Below are 18880 nucleotides of genomic sequence, written 5' to 3' on the forward strand. Positions count from 1 at the left end.
TTTTTAATGAACTTAAAAGGTAACTAATAAAATCTAACTAGTTATTTTTTATCACTATAATTTTTTTAAAAATATTAAAAAATATTAAAAAATAAATTTGACAATGATGATATTGGAGATAAAATTTTCAAAACACATTCTTTGTTGCGTGGTAAAAACTCCTTTAGCGAAAAAAGCCGTTGATGCTGGTGATTTGTTAGTTTTGTGGAATATTTTTTTTTCATGAATATTTTTTTAATATAAAATAAAAGATTTTATATTATTTAAAATGTGTTTACTGTAGTGAAAAAATGCATAAATCTCATGATAGGTAGGATTGATCTTAAAAAAAGAAAATAGTCAATAAAAACTAAAAAGATAATTTTAAAATGAAAAGTGGATTTGTTTCATCAACAGTAGAAAAATTATATCACCTAAATCAAATTATTTCTCACTAATGTTAAAATAGCGACATGAGAAGATATACCTAAAAGTCGATATTTGAGGTCCAGACCATCATCAAATGCATTTATTAAAAAAAATATTTTTCATTTTTTCTTTTATTCTATCTCATGATTGTAATAATATTGATAACAAACCTATTTATCACTCACCCGATAACACATCAAGGATTTTGTCTGGTGATGAGGATTTACAGAATTTTGAACAACAACTAAAACAAATTCCTGTTAGAGAATAATATAAATTATACATTAAAACTTTAATGGATAGTTTAAGTTTTTTGGTTAAGATGACTCTTTAACAAAGAATGAAAAACCAAAGAACTAATGTGTGAAACACGCAAACCTAAATCATCACCGATAACAACTTCATCAGTGTTATCATATTTCGAGCATTCACAAGAATTTAATTTTTGTCCATCACTTTACTACCCAAAATAATGTTTTTATTGAATTCCACTCCTTTTACTTTCTTGTCAATGATCAAATCACGGGGGTGATATTTCTCAAAGGTGTATGCAAGAACAATGTGTACCCGCTTTTAGACTAATTGGTAGGCTTTTCCTCCAAAATAGTTACAAATATGCATGAGAGGATGACGATTGATGAGTGGTACAAGCAACTTGGATATCCCTTTTATGAAATTGTAACCTTTCTTGTTCGTGCCTTTTCCTTTCTAATAAAAAAAAACACTCAAGCATCAACAACCTTTTCATTCCACAAGTCTTTAAATTCATGCACCTCTTGACCTTATTTACACAGATGCTGATTAGGTCGACAACTATGATAATCGCAGTTCAACATCTGTCTATATTTGCTTCCTTGGTTCTAATCCAATATTCTGGAGCTAAAAAAAAACAGCGAGTTGTTATAAGATCATCCACCAAAGCAAAATATAAAGCCCTTGCAAATGCAGCCTCTGAAACCATTTGGTTATTGTCCCTATTTTAGGAACTCGGTCTATCTCTCACTTCGCCACCAACATTGTTTTATGACAACTTGGGTGCTGCTCAACTCAATCTCAATCATATTCAACATTCTTGAATGAAGCACATTCAAAGCGACCTGCACTTTGTCCGTGATATGGCTTAGAAAGGAATGTTGAAGGTTAATCATGTTCACATCCACGGTCAGCTTGCTGACCTCTTCACCAAGCCCTTGTACACCTAACCAACTGAACAACTTAGAACTAAGATTGGCCTTTCTAATGACAGCCCTATCTTGTGAGGGCGTATTAAGGATCATTCCACAAATCCTGCCTCAGATCATTCCATTGAAGACTAGCCCAGAATCAAGGCTCATAATGATTACAATCTTCACAGCCACAATTATAGCTAGCTTTTCTAAAATAGTTTTTCTAATTCTATGCATATATACAACTCTTAATTATTTGTAATTTGTGTGGAAAAATAATATACTCATTCTATTAATACATTATTTGTATTTAAATTTTATCATGGTATTAGAGTTTTAATGATCAAGTAGTCACGAGTTTGAATCTCATTATTCTCATTTATTTGATAAAATTTAAGCATTAAGTAATGTGAGCCTGTGTAAATTTCAAGCTCAAAAAATTTTCGTTTAAAGGAATGTGTTAGAAAATAATATAAATTATATTTTAAATCTTATCTAGTAATATAAACTTTTAACTTAAAATAGCTTTTTGATAATTTCACTGTTGATCATTGAGGCATGGCCGAGAGAGCAATAAATTTCACAGCATTTCATGGTTACATGGAATTTACAGTAGAAACTCGAAGCCATGTTTGATTTTTCAAGGCGAAATCGTTCTAGGGATGATAATGTCCCCAATGTTGTTGTGCCATGGGTCAGCCAAGTGAGTTGCCAAGTTCTCCAATGGTCCAGTGCCAGGGTAAGCCGACTGCTGCACACAGAACCCAACAAATGCCAACAGAGCTAGACGACCTACAACATGATCAGATGCGTATTGGATTAGTAATAATTCAAGAACTCGCGTAAGTTAGCAACAAGAATTAGATCCATACACCAAAATTGTTAGATTACCATTTTTAATTTCTTTGACTTTGTATTCCTCGAACTTCTTAGGGTCCTTGTAGTAGCCCAGAGGATCAAAAGCACCACCAGGGTATTTCTTCTTCTCTGGGTCTTTCTCCATGCTACGTTGGTGCTCTACAAAGGCGATGGCAACGAATTCAATGGCCAAGACGGTAGGGAGGGTCCCCCATGGAACTGGTTGGCCCAAGTAAGTAGCTTGGCCACCTGGGGTTGCAGCCCACTCTTGAGCTTTCACCCAGTTGCCCAGACCTAAGGCCTCTGGTATTAGGATTCCAGGCTGCAAAATGAATTAAAATCAAATTAGTAAAAGTAAAATTATACCTTCCATTAAAAAAAAAAAAACCTAAAACATGTGGGTTATTACTGAAACAGGGTGCAGCAACTTATCATCTGAACTGGACTCTTTCTGTTTCTTTTTTCCCTTTGCTAAAGGGGTTTTTGTGCCGACTTTTAAGAAACCAAGTTCATCTCTACAATGTTACCTAACACAGGTGAAATCAAGGATCCATTTTGTGACGTAGTTTCTTATTCTTTTGCATTAGGAGATTCAATTCTAGACTTTATCGTACCATATTATGCAACATTAGCAGCTAAAACTTTCCAGCACCCAGGATATGCTAACATGGCATATGAAAAATAAGAAACAACTGAGATTAATAAAAGACTCACAACAGCAAGCATAGCCCATCTGCAGTGAATGAGCTCAGACTCCTTGTATCTCTCGAGATTCTCAGGGACCTCACCCAGTCTAAGTGGGTCGAACCCAAAGTCACTGCAACACACCATCCCAACTAACTCATCAACAAAATTTCACAAAAACAGCTGTGCTGTGTAACATAATGTACATGAAAGAAGATGAAGAAGAAAACCAAAGTTTGAAATTTAATTTACAGTCAATTAAATTATAAGTGGTATTATTTACCCTGGGGCTGAGCCATCAAGGTAAGGAGGACGAGGCTGGCCAGGCATCCATTCAGCTGACATGGTGACACGGGAGGTGCCATTGACGCTAGGAAGTGGAATTGAAGAGGCAAATTTGGACTTTGAAGATGAAAGGAGTGAAGGGAAAGCAGAGGCAATGCCACAGCTCATCAATGTATTGGTGGCGGCCATATATTCTCTTAGAATCTGTGGCGAAGTGAAGTTGAGTTTGTGAGAATGGACGATGAAGAAAGCGAGGACATTACAAGTTAGTAGGCAAAGGGGGGATATAGGCAAAATCTATGTGGACTGTAATTGGCTAAGGAGACCTGCTTGGGACTTGCTATTGGGCCACGTTGGATATGTTAATCTGGTTGCAGGGGTTCGTGTGACATCCAGTGGTTATGTGGTTGAGATTGTGAATGCCAGCTACAAGAATCGAAGGTGCGTTTTAGGGAGTAAAAATGGAGGAGAAAAAGTTAATCGTCTATATGCCTCACATCACGGGTTGGCAAAGGTCCGTTAAACATGAAACACTCGTCATAGTAGCCGGTATGTGCTTGTGGATATGAAATTATGCTAGCTTTTGATTTTTGTTCCAGAAAACAATAAACAAAGATATTTTGGACTGGAAATTTCTAGCATAAATATCCTGGACCCTAGGTTCACATTCCTATAGAACATCAAACCATTCAAAAACTTTTGGATGGGAAATGGGATGAACAACTTAACATGAAATCTTCTAATACATGCCAGAGTATTTTTGTGTTGCAAGTTGAATCTTTTGCTGGCAATTCATATTATCCAGTCTCAAGCCATCTATTGTTGTTATTGATTTTGCATGTTCCTGCTCACATCAGGTAACGGTCATTTATACAATTGGGGAAGGGGTTTTGCTGGCGCTTCTGATGCTAACTTTCCTCAGCTTTCACTTTCATCTTTGGGGTGCACGAAAGCTGCCCTTGGATGGAATCACTGCTTACTGTTGTCAGGTCAATGCATTTCTTTTCCTCTCTTTAATCGTAGTCTTGAACAACCCCTCATCTCTGTGTTAAGACTTAAATGATGATGTGCTATCTTGAACAGGTGATGAAGAAGTATTTATGCTTGGTGGCAATGACCATGGGGTTCTTTGTGATCTTGAGGAAATGAGTGCAGTGAAGCACTTTTCGGGCAGTGCATTTATTCGACCTGCATTAGCGTTGTTGTACATGAATACAAATATATATGGTAAGTAATGAATAATTGTTCTGTATCACTTTCAAAACTGGAAGAAGAGACTTTTGCAGTTCCTTGTTTTTAATGATGGCTAAGGAGATTCAGTTTCATAGCGTAGATGGCTAATTCACAGTAGTCTTATAACTCTGAACAACTTCGACTGTCTAACCACTTAAGCCATGCACATCAAATAATCATCGTCTCGTGTATTAGTTCTAGCATTAAGTTGTTAGTTGTCATGTCACCACCTCTCTTTTTTATATTCCAGCAGATTCATCTGGAGCTCTTTTGAATAAAGAATTGGTCTTGATGGGCTAAAAGTTGTGAAGATCGCAGCTGGAGCTGAGCACTCTGCTATAGTGACAGGCAAAATTATTTACCATGCATTGATGCCCATCTAATTCTTCTTCATTGAGTCATTGTGTCATCTCATTTTGTTGATGTCATTGAAAATTTGCCAGTCTTGGGCCCTTCTATTGAAAATAAAGAAGCCTTCCCAAACGTTTACTGTGGTAGCGGGTTTACATTTGCAATAAGGTCACTCTCCTCAATCAATCCTGGCAGTATTTCAAGAAATTGAAAATGTTCCTGGGTAGATTTTGTTGCTCAAGATGCTCGAGAGAACAATTTACAAAAGTATGAATCCAGAAAAGTCCAGCACTTGTTTCCCACGCAGAGCTGATTTTTTTTTTTTTTCCACATCAGCTGAGGAAGGTCTGGTTTGTATCTTCAATGACCCATCTGCCGAGACTCTATCTGAATGAGTGTTTCTGGGATAACAATTTAGGATCGTAAAAGCCATAGCTAGATGACACTTATGAAACCGTTCTAAGGTTATTGTTTGATCGTGGATAATTCAAGTGAAAAAACTGAAATGTTTTCATTCGATCGTCCATGTCATGTCCTTTTCTATACATTAAACAGTTCATGATATCCAGTGTCAGCAGCACCAGTGCTAATTAGAGTCGTTTATTGTTTATTTATTTAGATTTTAGTTTTGAAGTTGTATTTCAAGTAATAAGGTACAGCTTGCTGTAAGCTAATTTTGTTTGTGTGTGTGTGTATATATATCTGCTTGCCAATTACCGTACCATGGCAACTGTAGTTGAATATCCTTTTTCTTCGCTAGAACTCCTTCTACATCAATCTCTTCTGTTTGATAACTTGTTTGAGTTGTGTTCGATTTTTAAATAATTTTTTATTAAAATATATATTCATATTTTTTTATTTTTTAAAATTATTTTTTATATCTACACATAAAAATAATTTAAAGACATTAAAAATATATTAATTTTAAATAAATAAACAAAATTTAAATTCTTTCAAAAATATAAAAATAAATAGATTTAATTATTATTAATATTATTTTTTAATTTTGTGGTTGTTAAATGCATTTTACTTTAGATTTTAAATGTTTTCATGTTCACAATTTTTCGTTGCCTCTGAGTTTAATATTGATGGACCTTTTCACTACAGTTTATTTGTCCGTGAATTCGAACCCGTATTTTAAATTATTCGTAGTTTTTCTTATTCATATTTTGTTTTTCAACAAAAATTATTTTAAAAAACACTCCAAATCCCAAACAAAAAAAAGTTAAACGGCAGGTCGTTTTAAGAACAAAGACAAGATTATTTTCTGATCTAAGAAACCCGGGCCAAGTCGAGTTGAAAGTTGAAACTCTCTTAATCTTTATCAATAAGCAAACTCACGGAGGCGATTACTAGATCACCCGTTGCATTTTTCAACCAAATCAAACTGTTCCAATCAAGACCCTAAATCTTTCCATTATGAGCTCTCCACCCATTCTCGGAGTAATCACTCTATCTCTTCTTGAATTCTCGCTGTTGCTTGCCGGATCTTGACCCGATTAACCTAATTGTTTTCAAATGACAGGGCGCGAGCTTGTTTACAGGATTCACGAAGCTATGCAAAGGTCTTGCGGTTGTTCTCGTCACCGGTCACATCTTAGTTCAGATTTTACCCCCTGCTGTTAACTATCTTGCTCTTATTCCTGCGAGGTATCTTCTAGCTTCTCAATTCGTGAATTCCTTGCTCGCTTCATTCATTGTTATCCTTATAAATTGAAAAATTGGTATCTCCGCAGTGTGTATTTTAGTAATGTGTTATTGATTAGAGACGGTAAAGGATCCGGAAATGGTAACGTGAGGCAGAATGTTAGGAGCTGAGAGCTAACTACTCAAGATATGCGGCGTGGACTCAGAGGAATTCAAAAAAAATTTACTAATTGAATCTTTCTATATACCCATGAACTTGTAGATATGTTTTGATAATTTCAATGTTGATTTGCTGCCATTTTTTTCTTCTTGTTATTGTCCTGGTGGAAGGAGCTTGAAAAAGCGGGGGTGCATTGTCAGGCGAGCTGCTGGATCTTTGCGTGAGAATTATTGTTCTGGTTAAATACAATAGTTTAGGATTTGGTTGGAATCGTGGTTTTGATGCTGTTTTTTTTTTAAATCACTTTTTAAAGATCATAAAAACAATGTGTTGGTCCCATGCTGCAAATCAAAGTAACATCTGGAGATAGATTATACGTTTCTACTCTTCCGGATACTAATCGTGGAATGTTAATCGCTTTGGACAACAGAGCCTTTAGATCACTTTGGACTACTCTGCCTTTACAATGGGCATGTCATACTTGTATTTTTCCTTGATCTCACGTTTTAGAACACAAGATATTGAAACCTGCTTCGACTTGCTTATTTTAGTGTAATTGCCTGAATTATTGGTAATCATATCCTTGCTCTTGGTATGGCCCTACCATGGTACAATGAACAGTTGATTGGATGCGATTTTCTCTTGAAATTAGTGGATATTAATGACATACGGTCAGAAAAAAATAATTGCCAATGCAGGGGATCAAAGACGAAGACAGCTATGAACTTACTATACTTGATTGCCCTCTTTGTTAGGTTGTGGAGATTGATATCATTCATGCACAATGCTTTACATGTATAAGCTTCATTTCAATGATAAGAAATTTACTCATGATTTTTTGGTTTGCAGGACGATTCCTTTTGTATGGAACCTCATAACAGCTGGTTACATCGAACAATCGATATATGGGGTATGCAGTTCACCTGTTGATAGTGTTAATGTTTGTTTTGGTTTGTATAAATGTCGTATGGCTTTTATTTTCCTTCATAAAGTTGCACAAATAATGAAATGGTTCTGTAGGTTGTTGCAAGCACTTTATGCCTCCTCATCATGGGAAAGCTTCTTGAGCCAGTATGGGGTTCTAAAGAGTTCTTGAAGTTCATTTTCATAGTCAACTTTCTCATTTCCATCTGCGTTTTCATTACTGCTATTAGCTTGTACTACATAACTAGGCAGGAAAATTACCTGTAAGTATGTGCTTCCAAAGCGTGATGTATTTGTTTTGCTTCTGCTACTTATACTATTGCCATTATACTGATTATCTTTGTTCTTTGTGGTAGTTATATGCCTATTTCTGGCTTCCAGGGGATCCTAGCAGGTTTCTTGGTTGGCATTAAGCAAATTATACCAGACCAAGAGCTGTCTCTATTGAGAATAAAGGCAAAGGTATGGACGTTTACAATAGGGTTGATTACTTCACCTCTTGCCTTGAAGTATCACTTGATGATTTGTTTTGCAAGTTGAGAAGATGCCCCGTTACATTCTCATTGGTGCTGTTTCAAATGTCATGCAGTGGTTTCCATCTCTTATGCTCTTGATAGCTATTGCTATAAGCTTCTTTACCGCAGAGTCTGCAGCATATCTTCCAACCTTAATATTTGGCACATATATGAGCTGGATTTACTTGAGATACTTTCAGAGGAAACCAGAAACAAAACTAAGGGGTGATCCAAGTGATGATTTTGCATTCTCATCCTTCTTCCCTGAATCCCTCAGGTATTTTCTCCTTTTCTTGCAAGACACTGGTTTTTTAGTCCATGGAATGTATGAGTTTGTTTACGTTCTTCCATCTCCCTCTCTCTATCTGCTTCCAGGCCAATCATTGATCCTATTGCATCAATATTCCATCGGATGCTTTGTGGAAGATTTGAAACTTCTACTGAAGCCCATGGTGATACCTTGGGAGATGCTTCATTGCCTGGTTCTGATCCCATTGAGGCAACTAGGAGGAGGTAAGTTTATCCATTCTATTTCAAACTTTGGATAAGGATACATGTTCTTTTCAACTACTAGGAAATTGTTAAATTATCCCAATTTAATCTAGCATCTTCAATATGAGCTTTTATGAATCGATAGACTTGTGTGTATAGTATTAATGTAACAGCAGTAACAAAAAATGCTCGGCAATTTTTTTAAGGAAAAAAATAAAAACCAAAGGAACAGTTAAAACAGTGATTCAAAATCACCAAGCACTTCCGATGACTTGTAATATTATGAATACAGTCATTGCAAACTAAGTTTTAATGGGTGGCAAAAAGTTCCAGTTTCTGACCAATGTTTCCCCTTGCAGAGAAAGGGGAGCTAGAGCATTGGAAGAAAGGTTGGCCACTGCTCCGAGTGCAGAAGAGTTGAAAAGGGATGCCTTGGAGAATGTTTGATCGGTTGCCTCAACTTTCAAACATTGACAGAGAATTCAAAGTTGTATCATTTATGACCAATTCAGAGTTGGTGCAGTGCTTGGAAAGAATTCTTTTTGGTCGGTTTCCATATTACAGATTTTTTATTGCATATTTCTGTCGATTCTCATCTCTATTGTAAAATCTTTCCTATGTCCTGTATTTTCTTGGACAATGACAGTTTTTGCCTAGACACATATAGAGCAGAGATTCTGAAGAACTACCCCTTGGATGGTTTTGCATGAACAGATGAAAAATTTAGATCTGCTACGAGGGAGGCTGCTAGCCAAGAGTTTGTGGCCATCAAGATTTTTTTGGGTGGATGGGCCTTTGTTACCTGCTGGGACCCATTTTTTGTGACAAGTTTTGGAAGTCTAATGCTGTACATTAAAGGATCACAATTGGTATATTGCCTACCATGTTTTGTATGCTTTGACAAAACCCTAAAAATGATGGAATTGGTTTGGAAGATCAAAATGTTAAGATGGCCAGTCATTTTCGGTTGCTTCTGATTTCCATGGGGTGTTTAGTTTGAAATAGTTGTTTTTAAAATGTATGTTTTTTGTTTGAAAATGTATTAAAATAATTTTTTTAAGAATTATTTTTAATATTAATATATTAAAACAATTTGAAAACAAAAAAATAATTTTTTTAAAAAAGTGGTTCATAACTACGTTCTCAAATACTGTCTTTTAACTGTCTGTGAGAGTGAGTTTGGAGTTGTGAGAGATGAATTGTGCTTCGCATTAAAAGTTTGGCCCTAGAGCTGGAGTCCTTGTCCGAGGCTCAAACCAAGAAGAACAAAGAAATTGCAAGATGAGAGGTTGTTTCGGAATGGTTGTTCTGTCCACGTCACCACAAAAGAAACTTGCAAAAATAAGAAAGGAATTGGTGAGTAGAAAAACGATGGTGTCGTGCAGAGAAGAGCACCCCAAAAAGGCTGCCCTCTTTGCTTTTTCGGATTTTCTTCGCTTCCCTTTTCTTTAATTGCTTTATATATATTTTTTATTAATTAAGTTTACCTCTTGAAAAATAAAAGCCTACTCGTTCGACACAACACAGTTGATTATGGCTGTAACCCTTATCCTTCTTCAAATTCGAGGGATGTTCTTTTCAAATGCAGCATAAAGGGATAACGAGTTAAGAGTTGACAGTTGAAAACATTAAAGAGAGGAAAAGAACATCCCCGGTTCGTAGGATTTTTGTTCCCAGAACAATGGAATTTGCAATTGCCGTCTCTTAATTCCTCAATATCCCTTACTTTCAGCCCGGGCATGCCTGCCCCTTTTTCAATAGCCATTCCGGGTTTTTTTTTAATATATTTTTCTTAATAAAATTATTGAAATAACATTTTAAAAATTATTAAATTATATCATAGTTTTCAAATAAAATTCGATTTTTTAATTGTAATATTAATAATTATTTTATGAATAATTTTATATGAATTTACTATGCACATTTTTTTTTTTAAAAAATTGCAATGCAAATAAAACATTTGTTTGTACTTAATATAATTTTATCAAATTAATTATTTAAAAAAAAATTCACGCAATCGTTTAAAAGTCATGATTTTCCCCTTTTTTTATGGAAATTTGCTTTTATCAAAACATGTTTTTATTTGAAAAAAATATTTTTATAAAAAATAAATTAATAAAAAAACAAAATTTTGATTGAAAAGATATTTTTTTCTTATTAAAATTTTTTATAAATACTTATTTTAATTATTTTTAGTTTGTATTAAAAAAAATGTTCCTAATAAGAAAAATATATTTGTGTTAAAAAATATATATTTGTGTGTGTGTGTGAATAAAAAAATAAAAATAAAAATATTATTTTGGCGCATCAGGGTTGTTGCGGCCTCTCGCATAGTTTTCCAATGCCAAGCAACTCGGTAGTATTTCTGTAGCAAGCAGTAGGGGTTGAGTACTGTTAAGGAGTTTTTGCTTAGACTTGTGAAGGGAGTAAACGCATCTGTTCTTTAAACTAAAACAGATTTGTGAATCTGCCACTAGGGATGAAGAAATGCTAGCATTGCCTGTACAATTCATTATCTACATAGAGGAGTGTCACTGCTGGACTTTGAGTGATAGTTGTACTAGCATATAAAAGACATGAGAACCTTCCCTTTCCCTTCCAATCATTTATGTTGTCGTTTTTTCTTGGAATTGTGTGTGTTTTCCATAGGATTTTTGCCCTATGAACATTGTATCCTTTGTAAGCCTGCTTATTTAAGAGGCCCTTTAGACAGAATGAAGCAGTTAATGTTACTAGTATTGTTGTTCTCTCTTTCTCTGTTTTTTATTTTTTATTTTATTTGACAGTAGGGACCAGTTGAAGTTCATTATTCTTGAATTTGTTATATGATTTGTTTTTTCTCAGTGCATTAGGTTTTAGTAATTGCCATTGAATTCCTGCAGCTGTATAGGATTCCTCCTGTATATAAAAATCCTGTTTGAATTGTTACTGTCAGCAATTTCAGATCATCGAGTTTATTATCACCAATTTTTCTCATTTTTCTAGATTTGATTATTTGTTCATAGATTACCTTCCCCGACTCCGCTTTTCTCTCTTCTCTTATCTCCTTTAGATCAAATGTTTCTCAGTATTGCATGGCATTTTCTTTTGGGACTTTCAGCAGTCGTTCATTTTTTGAAAAATGTTTTGTTTATTTTTTTACAGTTCTCGATTCTTCATGGTAAAAATCATAGACACCTTACCTATTGAAACTCTGCAACTTATTCAAAATTGAAAAACTAGATAAACTGTTTACAGAGTTTGTTTTCTAAATTTGAGACAGCTTGTTTTACATGCCTGTTATCATTTAAATGTAGTCACTTTTGATTTCTGAAGCTTAATCATTATAATTCAACCCTATTTTCTCTTCATTTTAGGAGTTGCTTGAGGGATTCAGTTTTTATAGTTAATCACTCGGCAGAATGAACGCATTAGTAAGCTTCGGTCCCCTTGATTTGGCTGGCAATTCGTTATCAAATAGATAGTCTGATATCATACTGATTGTGATTATTTCTTTGATGAGTAATTTTGACTTTTGTTTACCCGTCTTAGTAATGAACAACTTTGCTGAAGAACATCAACCGAATATTATAAATGTCATGTACTCATTTCTTCAACCATATTTTCAAGCATTCTGGTTTTAAGGGTTTGAGCTTTCTGGTATAGCAGGTATAGAACCATTTCGAAGTTCGATCTTTATCAGTTAATCGGAGTTTTGAAGGCAAAGCTTAGTATGATGCCTGCTTTGATGACATGTAGAAACTGATGTATATTTGCACCCATACTTGTACATATGTGATTTCTCTGATAATTGTGGATGACTTCTATGCAGGTTGGTTCTTCCCCTCGTCAGAATCCAGAACTTTAATCATCTTCTGCTGTAAGGGGCTATGGGACATAAACAAATGTTCAACACATCTCAATACTTTGAGATAGAGCAGGACTGGAGCCATGGCCACCCAGCTTCTGGACAATCCTATGTCCATATGGGTACGTTCCTTTATTATGTGTTACTCAGTAAAAATGCCTTTCTGCTAGTCTTCCTTCAAAATCTTGCACAAATGCAAAATCTTGCACAAATGATGTCCAACTTCAGTTTCGAATGCTACTGGAGTGGGATACTGATGAGGGGTTGGAATTTATCAATGATTATGATGAAGGGAAAATATTTCATTAATACATTGCTTTGGTGATCATTAACTGGGATGATAGCTACAATTTAGCGACATGCTATGCTTGCAAGTGAAAGTATGAAGATTATAGGATTGTTTTGATTTATAGCCCAATTGAAACAACACTTTTCATATTTTTTTTCCATAGAAGATATTGGTGGAATTTGAATAATTTCGTTGACATCAGGTGTGAAATTTGCTGTACCCATCCATTGTGTTCCACCTTGGAGATTTGACCTCCTGCATGCCTGGAACAGCTATTGCTCTTTCATCCGCCAACTGCTTATGTCGTGACTTAGCCTTGTCTTGAATGCTATTATGTTCTTAAAACAATTGTTGCAGGAAGGGCAGTCTCTCAGGAAAATGGTTCCCTTTTCTCATCCGATCAATCCTATTTCAACAAGTGGATTCAACTGTGCATCTCGACAGACCCTGGAAACCGGATCACATGATGTGTTCCCTCACTGTTCAGCTGGTGGAAACTTTTATCCTCCTCCAGAGCTCAATGCTGCCCAGGTTCATTCTAATCCATGAAGTTGAGGGTGGTTTACTTGATCAAACAATGAGCACGGGAAGAGGGCCATTCAAAAGAAAAGGCCCTGGTGTTTCTACATCGCGGGAAAGAGGCGGCACCAGCATTATCTACAGTGCAGGAAGTACCTCCAATTCATTTGAACGTCACCATGAGAAACCAACTTCAGATTATAGAAAAAACTTTGACTCCTCTGGTTTACCTCCCTACATGAGTAGCAGCCTGTCAATTGGGGGTGAAGATTCTCCAAGGAATGTGAGAAGCAGGACTCGACTTGATTTGGAGCCCAACCCAAGGAGAACTCATTTATTTATAAGTGACGCGCCCCATCCTTTTTCTTCAACGTCTCATCTGCGAAACCATCCTGGGCCGGTGGATGCTTCAAACTTGAGGTTTCATACTTAAGGCTAGTTTAAGATATATTGCTTTCTATATTCTACTCTTAGTTTTCCCCGCAATTCTAATATAAATATAATTTACAATTGCTGCAAATAATTCCTTGAGCCATGAGATGATTCATTATTAATCCTACTGATATTCACTGGTACAACCATGAATCCATCATAAGCAGAAATCCTGCTGCACCACCACGATATCTTCACGGCTTTCATGCCCAGGCTTCTAGGGAGGGGCAGAATAGTTATCCTCGACCAGCTATACCTACACGTCGGACTGATATAAGCTCTTCTCATTTCGGACAAGAAGCAACTGCTATTGAAAATGGTCAGCATTTTCTTTCAGAAACCAATAATTCCAGATATCCTTGGCCACTTTCTTCCGGAGGTTGGCACAGCAATCATAGAGAAGGAAGGACAAGGATATCTATTGAGAGATTCCAATCACTTTCTAATGTGGTGGATGCACATGACAGAATGGGATCTGAGGTGCGTGGTAATCGATTGTGACTTGTGCTGTGGACGAGGCTAGAATTTCTTCCAGTTTTCTTTCCCTTCCTCTGGCTTTATTATTATTATTATTATTATTATTATTTTGTGTGTGTTTGTGTTTTGTGTTGGGGAAGTCTTGCAATTTTACGTGTTTTAACCACGAGAGTGCAAGTTCAAGTCTTAGAGGTAGCCACTTAATAGTTAAATGGCTCCATAAATTTATTTGATCAATACAGGGACATGAGACTGGATGTTGACAGCATGAGTTATGAGGTTAGTATTTTCAAGAAATGACTTTTTTTGACTGGCAGCTTCTCTTGTTTTTCCTTTACTTAAAATCATCTGCTGTCACCCTGGCAGGAACTACTTGCTCTGAGAAAGGATAGGGAATGTCAACACAGGATTGCCAAAAGATGTGTTTTCAAAGTGCTTGATGGAGACAATAAGACTTTCTTCCGAAAAAGGCCAGGAGGAAACATCCTGTGCTATCTGCCTTGTAAGTTATAGTTGTGTTAACGGTGATTAATTATATTTTTAGCAAACCTCAAGATATAGGTGAAGGCATCGTCAAGATTAAGCTTCACAATAACAATATCATGATTCATGGTCTTGAACCGTGTACAGGCATACATCTGGAAACATAAATCAGAGGGCAGGATTCTGGGTGAATTAACAGGATGCCCGTGTGAGTTAATCTGTTTCTGCAGCTTAGCATTGCAATTATTGTTTTCAAAATTTCAGACTGAAAGTCGGGTTTAGTACTGATTTGGTCCAGAATGACATCAAAATTGAAACACATTTTTTGATACTCAATGTGACATTTTAGCGTGCCTAACATTTCCGTACCTTGATGGTGATCAGAATTGACAGGAAGAATACAGGAGCGTGGAAAAAGTGGGCACAATAAAGAACTGTGGGCATGTTGACAGCATCAAGAAGTGGTTGTCAATGAAGAATATGTGCCCCATCTGCAAAGCACCTGCTGTTGCTGATAGTGCGAATGAGAATTGATTCGCTTGATATTCCGAATGAGGATTGATTCGCTTTTACATCTTATTTCTATCTTGTAAATAATTCGGAGATGGAAATCAATGACCATTTATAAAATTTAATTTAAACGCCCATTTTCTTGCCTTGTATATTTATCTTAATCTCGCTTTAAGCACATCTTACGTCCTTTCTGATGGTCATAGCTGCTGTGCCTGATTTCTCCATGGTGCTTGTGCAGGCAAAAGCAGAACTAGGCTCCCTTGTGAGCATGGTTTTATATCGCGGTCATGGTCATGCATTGCACGCGCTGTCTTTGCAGGTGTCGAATATCAGTCGTCGTTGTTACCATGAATGACCATTAAGTGTGCTTTTTAACAATCTCATTAGATACAGTAATAACACTGAAAAGTAAATACCATAGAAAAAATGCACTGTAACTATATGTATATAAAAAAACATGTTGACCAATGTGAGATCAGGAACTTGAAATAGAGGTAACAGGATCCTCATGGAATGTCAAACGAGAAAAAAAATTGGCGCACGATCAAAACAATCCTTGTGATGTTTGACGATTTGAGCCCCAGAGGACAAAGCATGATAAAATGCCAAAACAAGAATAAGTCTCTCCGGTTATAGAAGAACCCGAAATGGCTTTTCATTGAATTTGATATTTTGCTTTACAACTTGTAGATGTCCAATGACAAGAAGAAATATCACCTGCTTAATCAGAGTAGGAAAAGGACTGAAATTTCCTGAAAAATGATACGAGTTGAAGTTTTTTACACGAGAATGTTCATTAAGAGGGTGGTAATACAAATATCGAAACTGACTACAGACTCTTCCCCAAACCTTCAAAGAGCAAAGGTGTGGAAGTGTTGACATTTCGGATTTTATCAGGGATGGGAACTGTAGCTCAACTCTCAAATGCTTCTCCAGCATAATACTGTCTGTGGACCATGCTTTTGTAACCTGTGACAAATCCGCATAAACAATTCTCTTCAGTTTATAGCGATGTGGCTAAGCATAATGGTTTCATATCACCAAATTCTTCCGAACAAAAAACAGAGTAAATGTGTCCATTCAGACCAGATAGTGAAGATATGTACGTTTTGTTATCCTAGAGCATGTTTCCTGATATTACATGGATAATAAACACCAGTAAAGCTAGGTCTGGTGGTCCAAGAAGAATGAGCATGGTTTTATTTTTAATATGGTAGGTGTCCCTATAAAGAAGAATTATGACCAGCAAGAACATGTAAACAGAAGCTCAAGCTTTATACATTCATGGCAGTTCATCTTGATGTTCAAACAAAAGAAAATGATCTTAGATATGAAGATAGGATATCCATCTAACCTTCTTCGTTATTCCAGAGTTTGGCAGCGTAGTTGTTCAGAGGACTGTCTGGGTTCGGTTCTGCACGAAAGAACTACATAGTTAGGCAAAAACAGAAACACAGACAAAGTTCAAGCACATACACAATTGTGAGCAGACCTCCCAATAGACTTTGAATGGATAAGAGAATGGTTCTGCAATCATACGCTGAAGACCATTTATCCTATGGAGACAAATACAGAGGACCCCGTTAGTCTCACGAGAGAAATAACAACTTTCAATGCAAGGCACGTAAGAAAACTCTCTTCAACTGGAAGGGCTAGACTTTGGCAATATCAGCTGGGTTTGAACTCCAAATAAATTATTATCACCTATTATCATTTTAACATCTGCCGTCTCCTGCATCCTTTTAACTACATGCACAAAGTTTAAAAAAGTATTGTCACAGCAAGTTGATTAAAACCTGAAGAATATCAAGGCATATGTTCCCAAATTGATCAACATTTGGATGGAAGCACATCGTCTCAAATTTGACTTGAGGTGGTTTGAAAGGGTAGTCTAGAGGAAAACGCAGAGAAAGCTTGTATGATAATCCCTCGTAGGCAGTTCCCTTGCCACCCATAATCGTTCCAATCCATGCAAAAATGCTCTCGCCTTCAGGAAAAGCTGACACTCCAAGATCTCCTCCAATCATCTGCAGAAGAACAGGCCATCATCACTTGCCACAGTAAAAACCAAGGCTTAATAGTAATTTCCGCTGTTGTGTGTATACTATAAACCTTTGAATCCTTCAGAGGATTTCTTTTCAATAAAGCCATTTCCATTACCAAAAACACAGTGCAGCAGCCCACCATAAAGGGCAACAGTTCTAGTTCAATACACAAGACCAAGACTGGCGACCCAATAAAAGATTAAAATCAAAGTTGATAATTTTTTACAGTAAAGAAACAGAAAAGAAAGGATATTTGCATACCATAAGAGACATTAATTCCTTCTGTAACCTACAAAAAAAAAAAAAAAAGAACCCACCAAGATCATTTCACTTCCTAAAAAACAAAAACCAAAGAAACAGCATGTAGGATACTAACAGATACAAGGTTTCTGTCCTTCGATTAATTCAAAAAGAACCAGCAGAAGAAAATCAAGGTTATAAAATGGGTTTTTCTGTTTCTTTCTTGAAAAGAAACTTTCCTGGGAATCAAACAGGAAATTCATGAAAGAGACCTTTGAGAAACTGAGGCGGTGTCAACTGTGTTAGAAGGAGCAACAGGTTGCTTTGATGGGGTCGCTGGCACATGACGCCGATGCTGCGGAGAGTTATCAGCCGTCTGATTTGGCCTAACCTCCATGACAATTCTCTTACAATCAAAAGATCAACGAAGTGGATTCTTGCAGTGATCAAAATCAGGGGCAGATATGCAATCAACAAATGAATCAAATGCTTGAATTTATTTTTTTGATGTTCTTACAATATTGTTGTTGGAGGTCAAAGTGTTTGATTGCTTTTCTAAAACGAGAGTGAGACTGCATATAGAGCACACAACCTGCCACGACGTGCCCTCTTGAAACTTGAAAGAGATGGCGATCACAAATGTAATCGCATCTTGTTAACTCCTAATCACTCCCATTAGTTATTTTTTTATTATTTATATGGATGTTTGGGCAGTTAATACATACCTAACTAATTTCACAAACCCTAAAATTAGAAACCATAAACATCTCCATGGCGGACTCCCATTAGTTTTTCCAGTATCAATAAGGCAGGCTTGCTTCGGATGTTAAAAGGGTTTAGGCGAGAAATCTTATCGTAAATATTAATGATTACTCTTAAAGCACTAAGATTTTTCAGGATTGATTTCTCCTGTTATTATAATTATATAATGAATTTGAATATAATCGAAAAGGGTAGAAAAATGATTAAAAAAATAATTATAAATGCATCATACGAATAGAGATAGCATTTGAAGCTTAATAGGAACGAGACTTTCATCCTAACAATCTTATAGACAATTTTTTTATATATATTCTATTTATTTGTCTAGAAATTGGTATAAATTATTTTATACTCCATTGTTTTTAATAACTCGCTGACAACCTGTGATGCTTGATGTTGGACCTCCAGCTTATAATTATAGATTCTTGGTAAGCTAAGTTTACATGGACCCAAAAAAACCTCCATGAAACTCTCATCTCTACTTTTGATTTGTCCCCCCTTTTTTCTATTTTTAATGCATTATTTCACTTGCAAAATCTCCACATTAAGC

The 18880-nt window shown here is 36.0% G+C and overlaps 4 protein-coding genes and 1 pseudogene across 5 annotated transcripts; 3 read left to right on the top strand and 2 right to left on the bottom strand.

Annotated features, from left to right (window-relative positions):
• Positions 1 to 2116: 2116 nt before the first annotated feature.
• LOC105130791 (chlorophyll a-b binding protein 6, chloroplastic) lies at positions 2117 to 3626 on the bottom strand. Its single transcript, XM_011033460.1, has 4 exons — positions 3400 to 3626; positions 3147 to 3249; positions 2466 to 2754; positions 2117 to 2366 (listed from the first exon to the last, which is right to left on the bottom strand). The coding sequence occupies exons 1-4, from the start codon at positions 3588 to 3590 to the stop codon at positions 2215 to 2217; spliced, it is 735 nt and encodes a 244-aa protein (XP_011031762.1). The 5' UTR covers positions 3591 to 3626; the 3' UTR covers positions 2117 to 2214.
• A 149-nt stretch (positions 3627 to 3775) lies between these two features.
• LOC105130790 (uncharacterized) lies at positions 3776 to 5125 on the top strand. 2 transcript variants are annotated; one of them, XM_011033458.1, is made up of 4 exons: positions 3776 to 3950; positions 4259 to 4390; positions 4485 to 4563; positions 4880 to 5125. In XM_011033458.1, exons 1-4 carry the CDS (start codon positions 3863 to 3865, stop codon positions 4932 to 4934), a joined length of 354 nt encoding a protein of 117 aa, XP_011031760.1. In that variant the 5' UTR covers positions 3776 to 3862; the 3' UTR covers positions 4935 to 5125. The 2 variants fall into 2 exon arrangements, with proteins under 2 accessions (XP_011031760.1, XP_011031761.1); XM_011033459.1 differs by having other exon boundaries at positions 4485 to 4570; positions 4880 to 5103.
• Positions 5126 to 6203: 1078 nt separating this feature from the next.
• LOC105130788 (transmembrane protein 115-like) lies at positions 6204 to 9586 on the top strand. The gene is made up of 8 exons (XM_011033457.1): positions 6204 to 6428; positions 6511 to 6635; positions 7642 to 7702; positions 7813 to 7979; positions 8073 to 8178; positions 8306 to 8508; positions 8607 to 8744; positions 9083 to 9586. The coding sequence occupies exons 1-8, from the start codon at positions 6405 to 6407 to the stop codon at positions 9168 to 9170; spliced, it is 912 nt and encodes a 303-aa protein (XP_011031759.1). The 5' UTR covers positions 6204 to 6404; the 3' UTR covers positions 9171 to 9586.
• Positions 9587 to 13675: 4089 nt separating this feature from the next.
• Positions 13676 to 15298, top strand: LOC105130787 (E3 ubiquitin-protein ligase MBR2-like; annotated as a pseudogene).
• A 615-nt stretch (positions 15299 to 15913) lies between these two features.
• On the bottom strand, positions 15914 to 18244 carry LOC105130786 (probable ubiquitin-conjugating enzyme E2 C). The gene is made up of 6 exons (XM_011033456.1): positions 17841 to 18244; positions 17590 to 17617; positions 17080 to 17310; positions 16776 to 16839; positions 16638 to 16697; positions 15914 to 16252 (listed from the first exon to the last, which is right to left on the bottom strand). The coding sequence occupies exons 1-6, from the start codon at positions 17963 to 17965 to the stop codon at positions 16197 to 16199; spliced, it is 564 nt and encodes a 187-aa protein (XP_011031758.1). The 5' UTR covers positions 17966 to 18244; the 3' UTR covers positions 15914 to 16196.
• Between the last annotated feature and the right edge of the window lie 636 nt (positions 18245 to 18880).

Source organism: Populus euphratica, unplaced genomic scaffold (genome assembly GCF_000495115.2).
Source record: "Populus euphratica unplaced genomic scaffold, PopEup_1.0 scaffold29.1, whole genome shotgun sequence".
Taxonomy (NCBI): Eukaryota; Viridiplantae; Streptophyta; class Magnoliopsida; order Malpighiales; family Salicaceae; genus Populus; species Populus euphratica.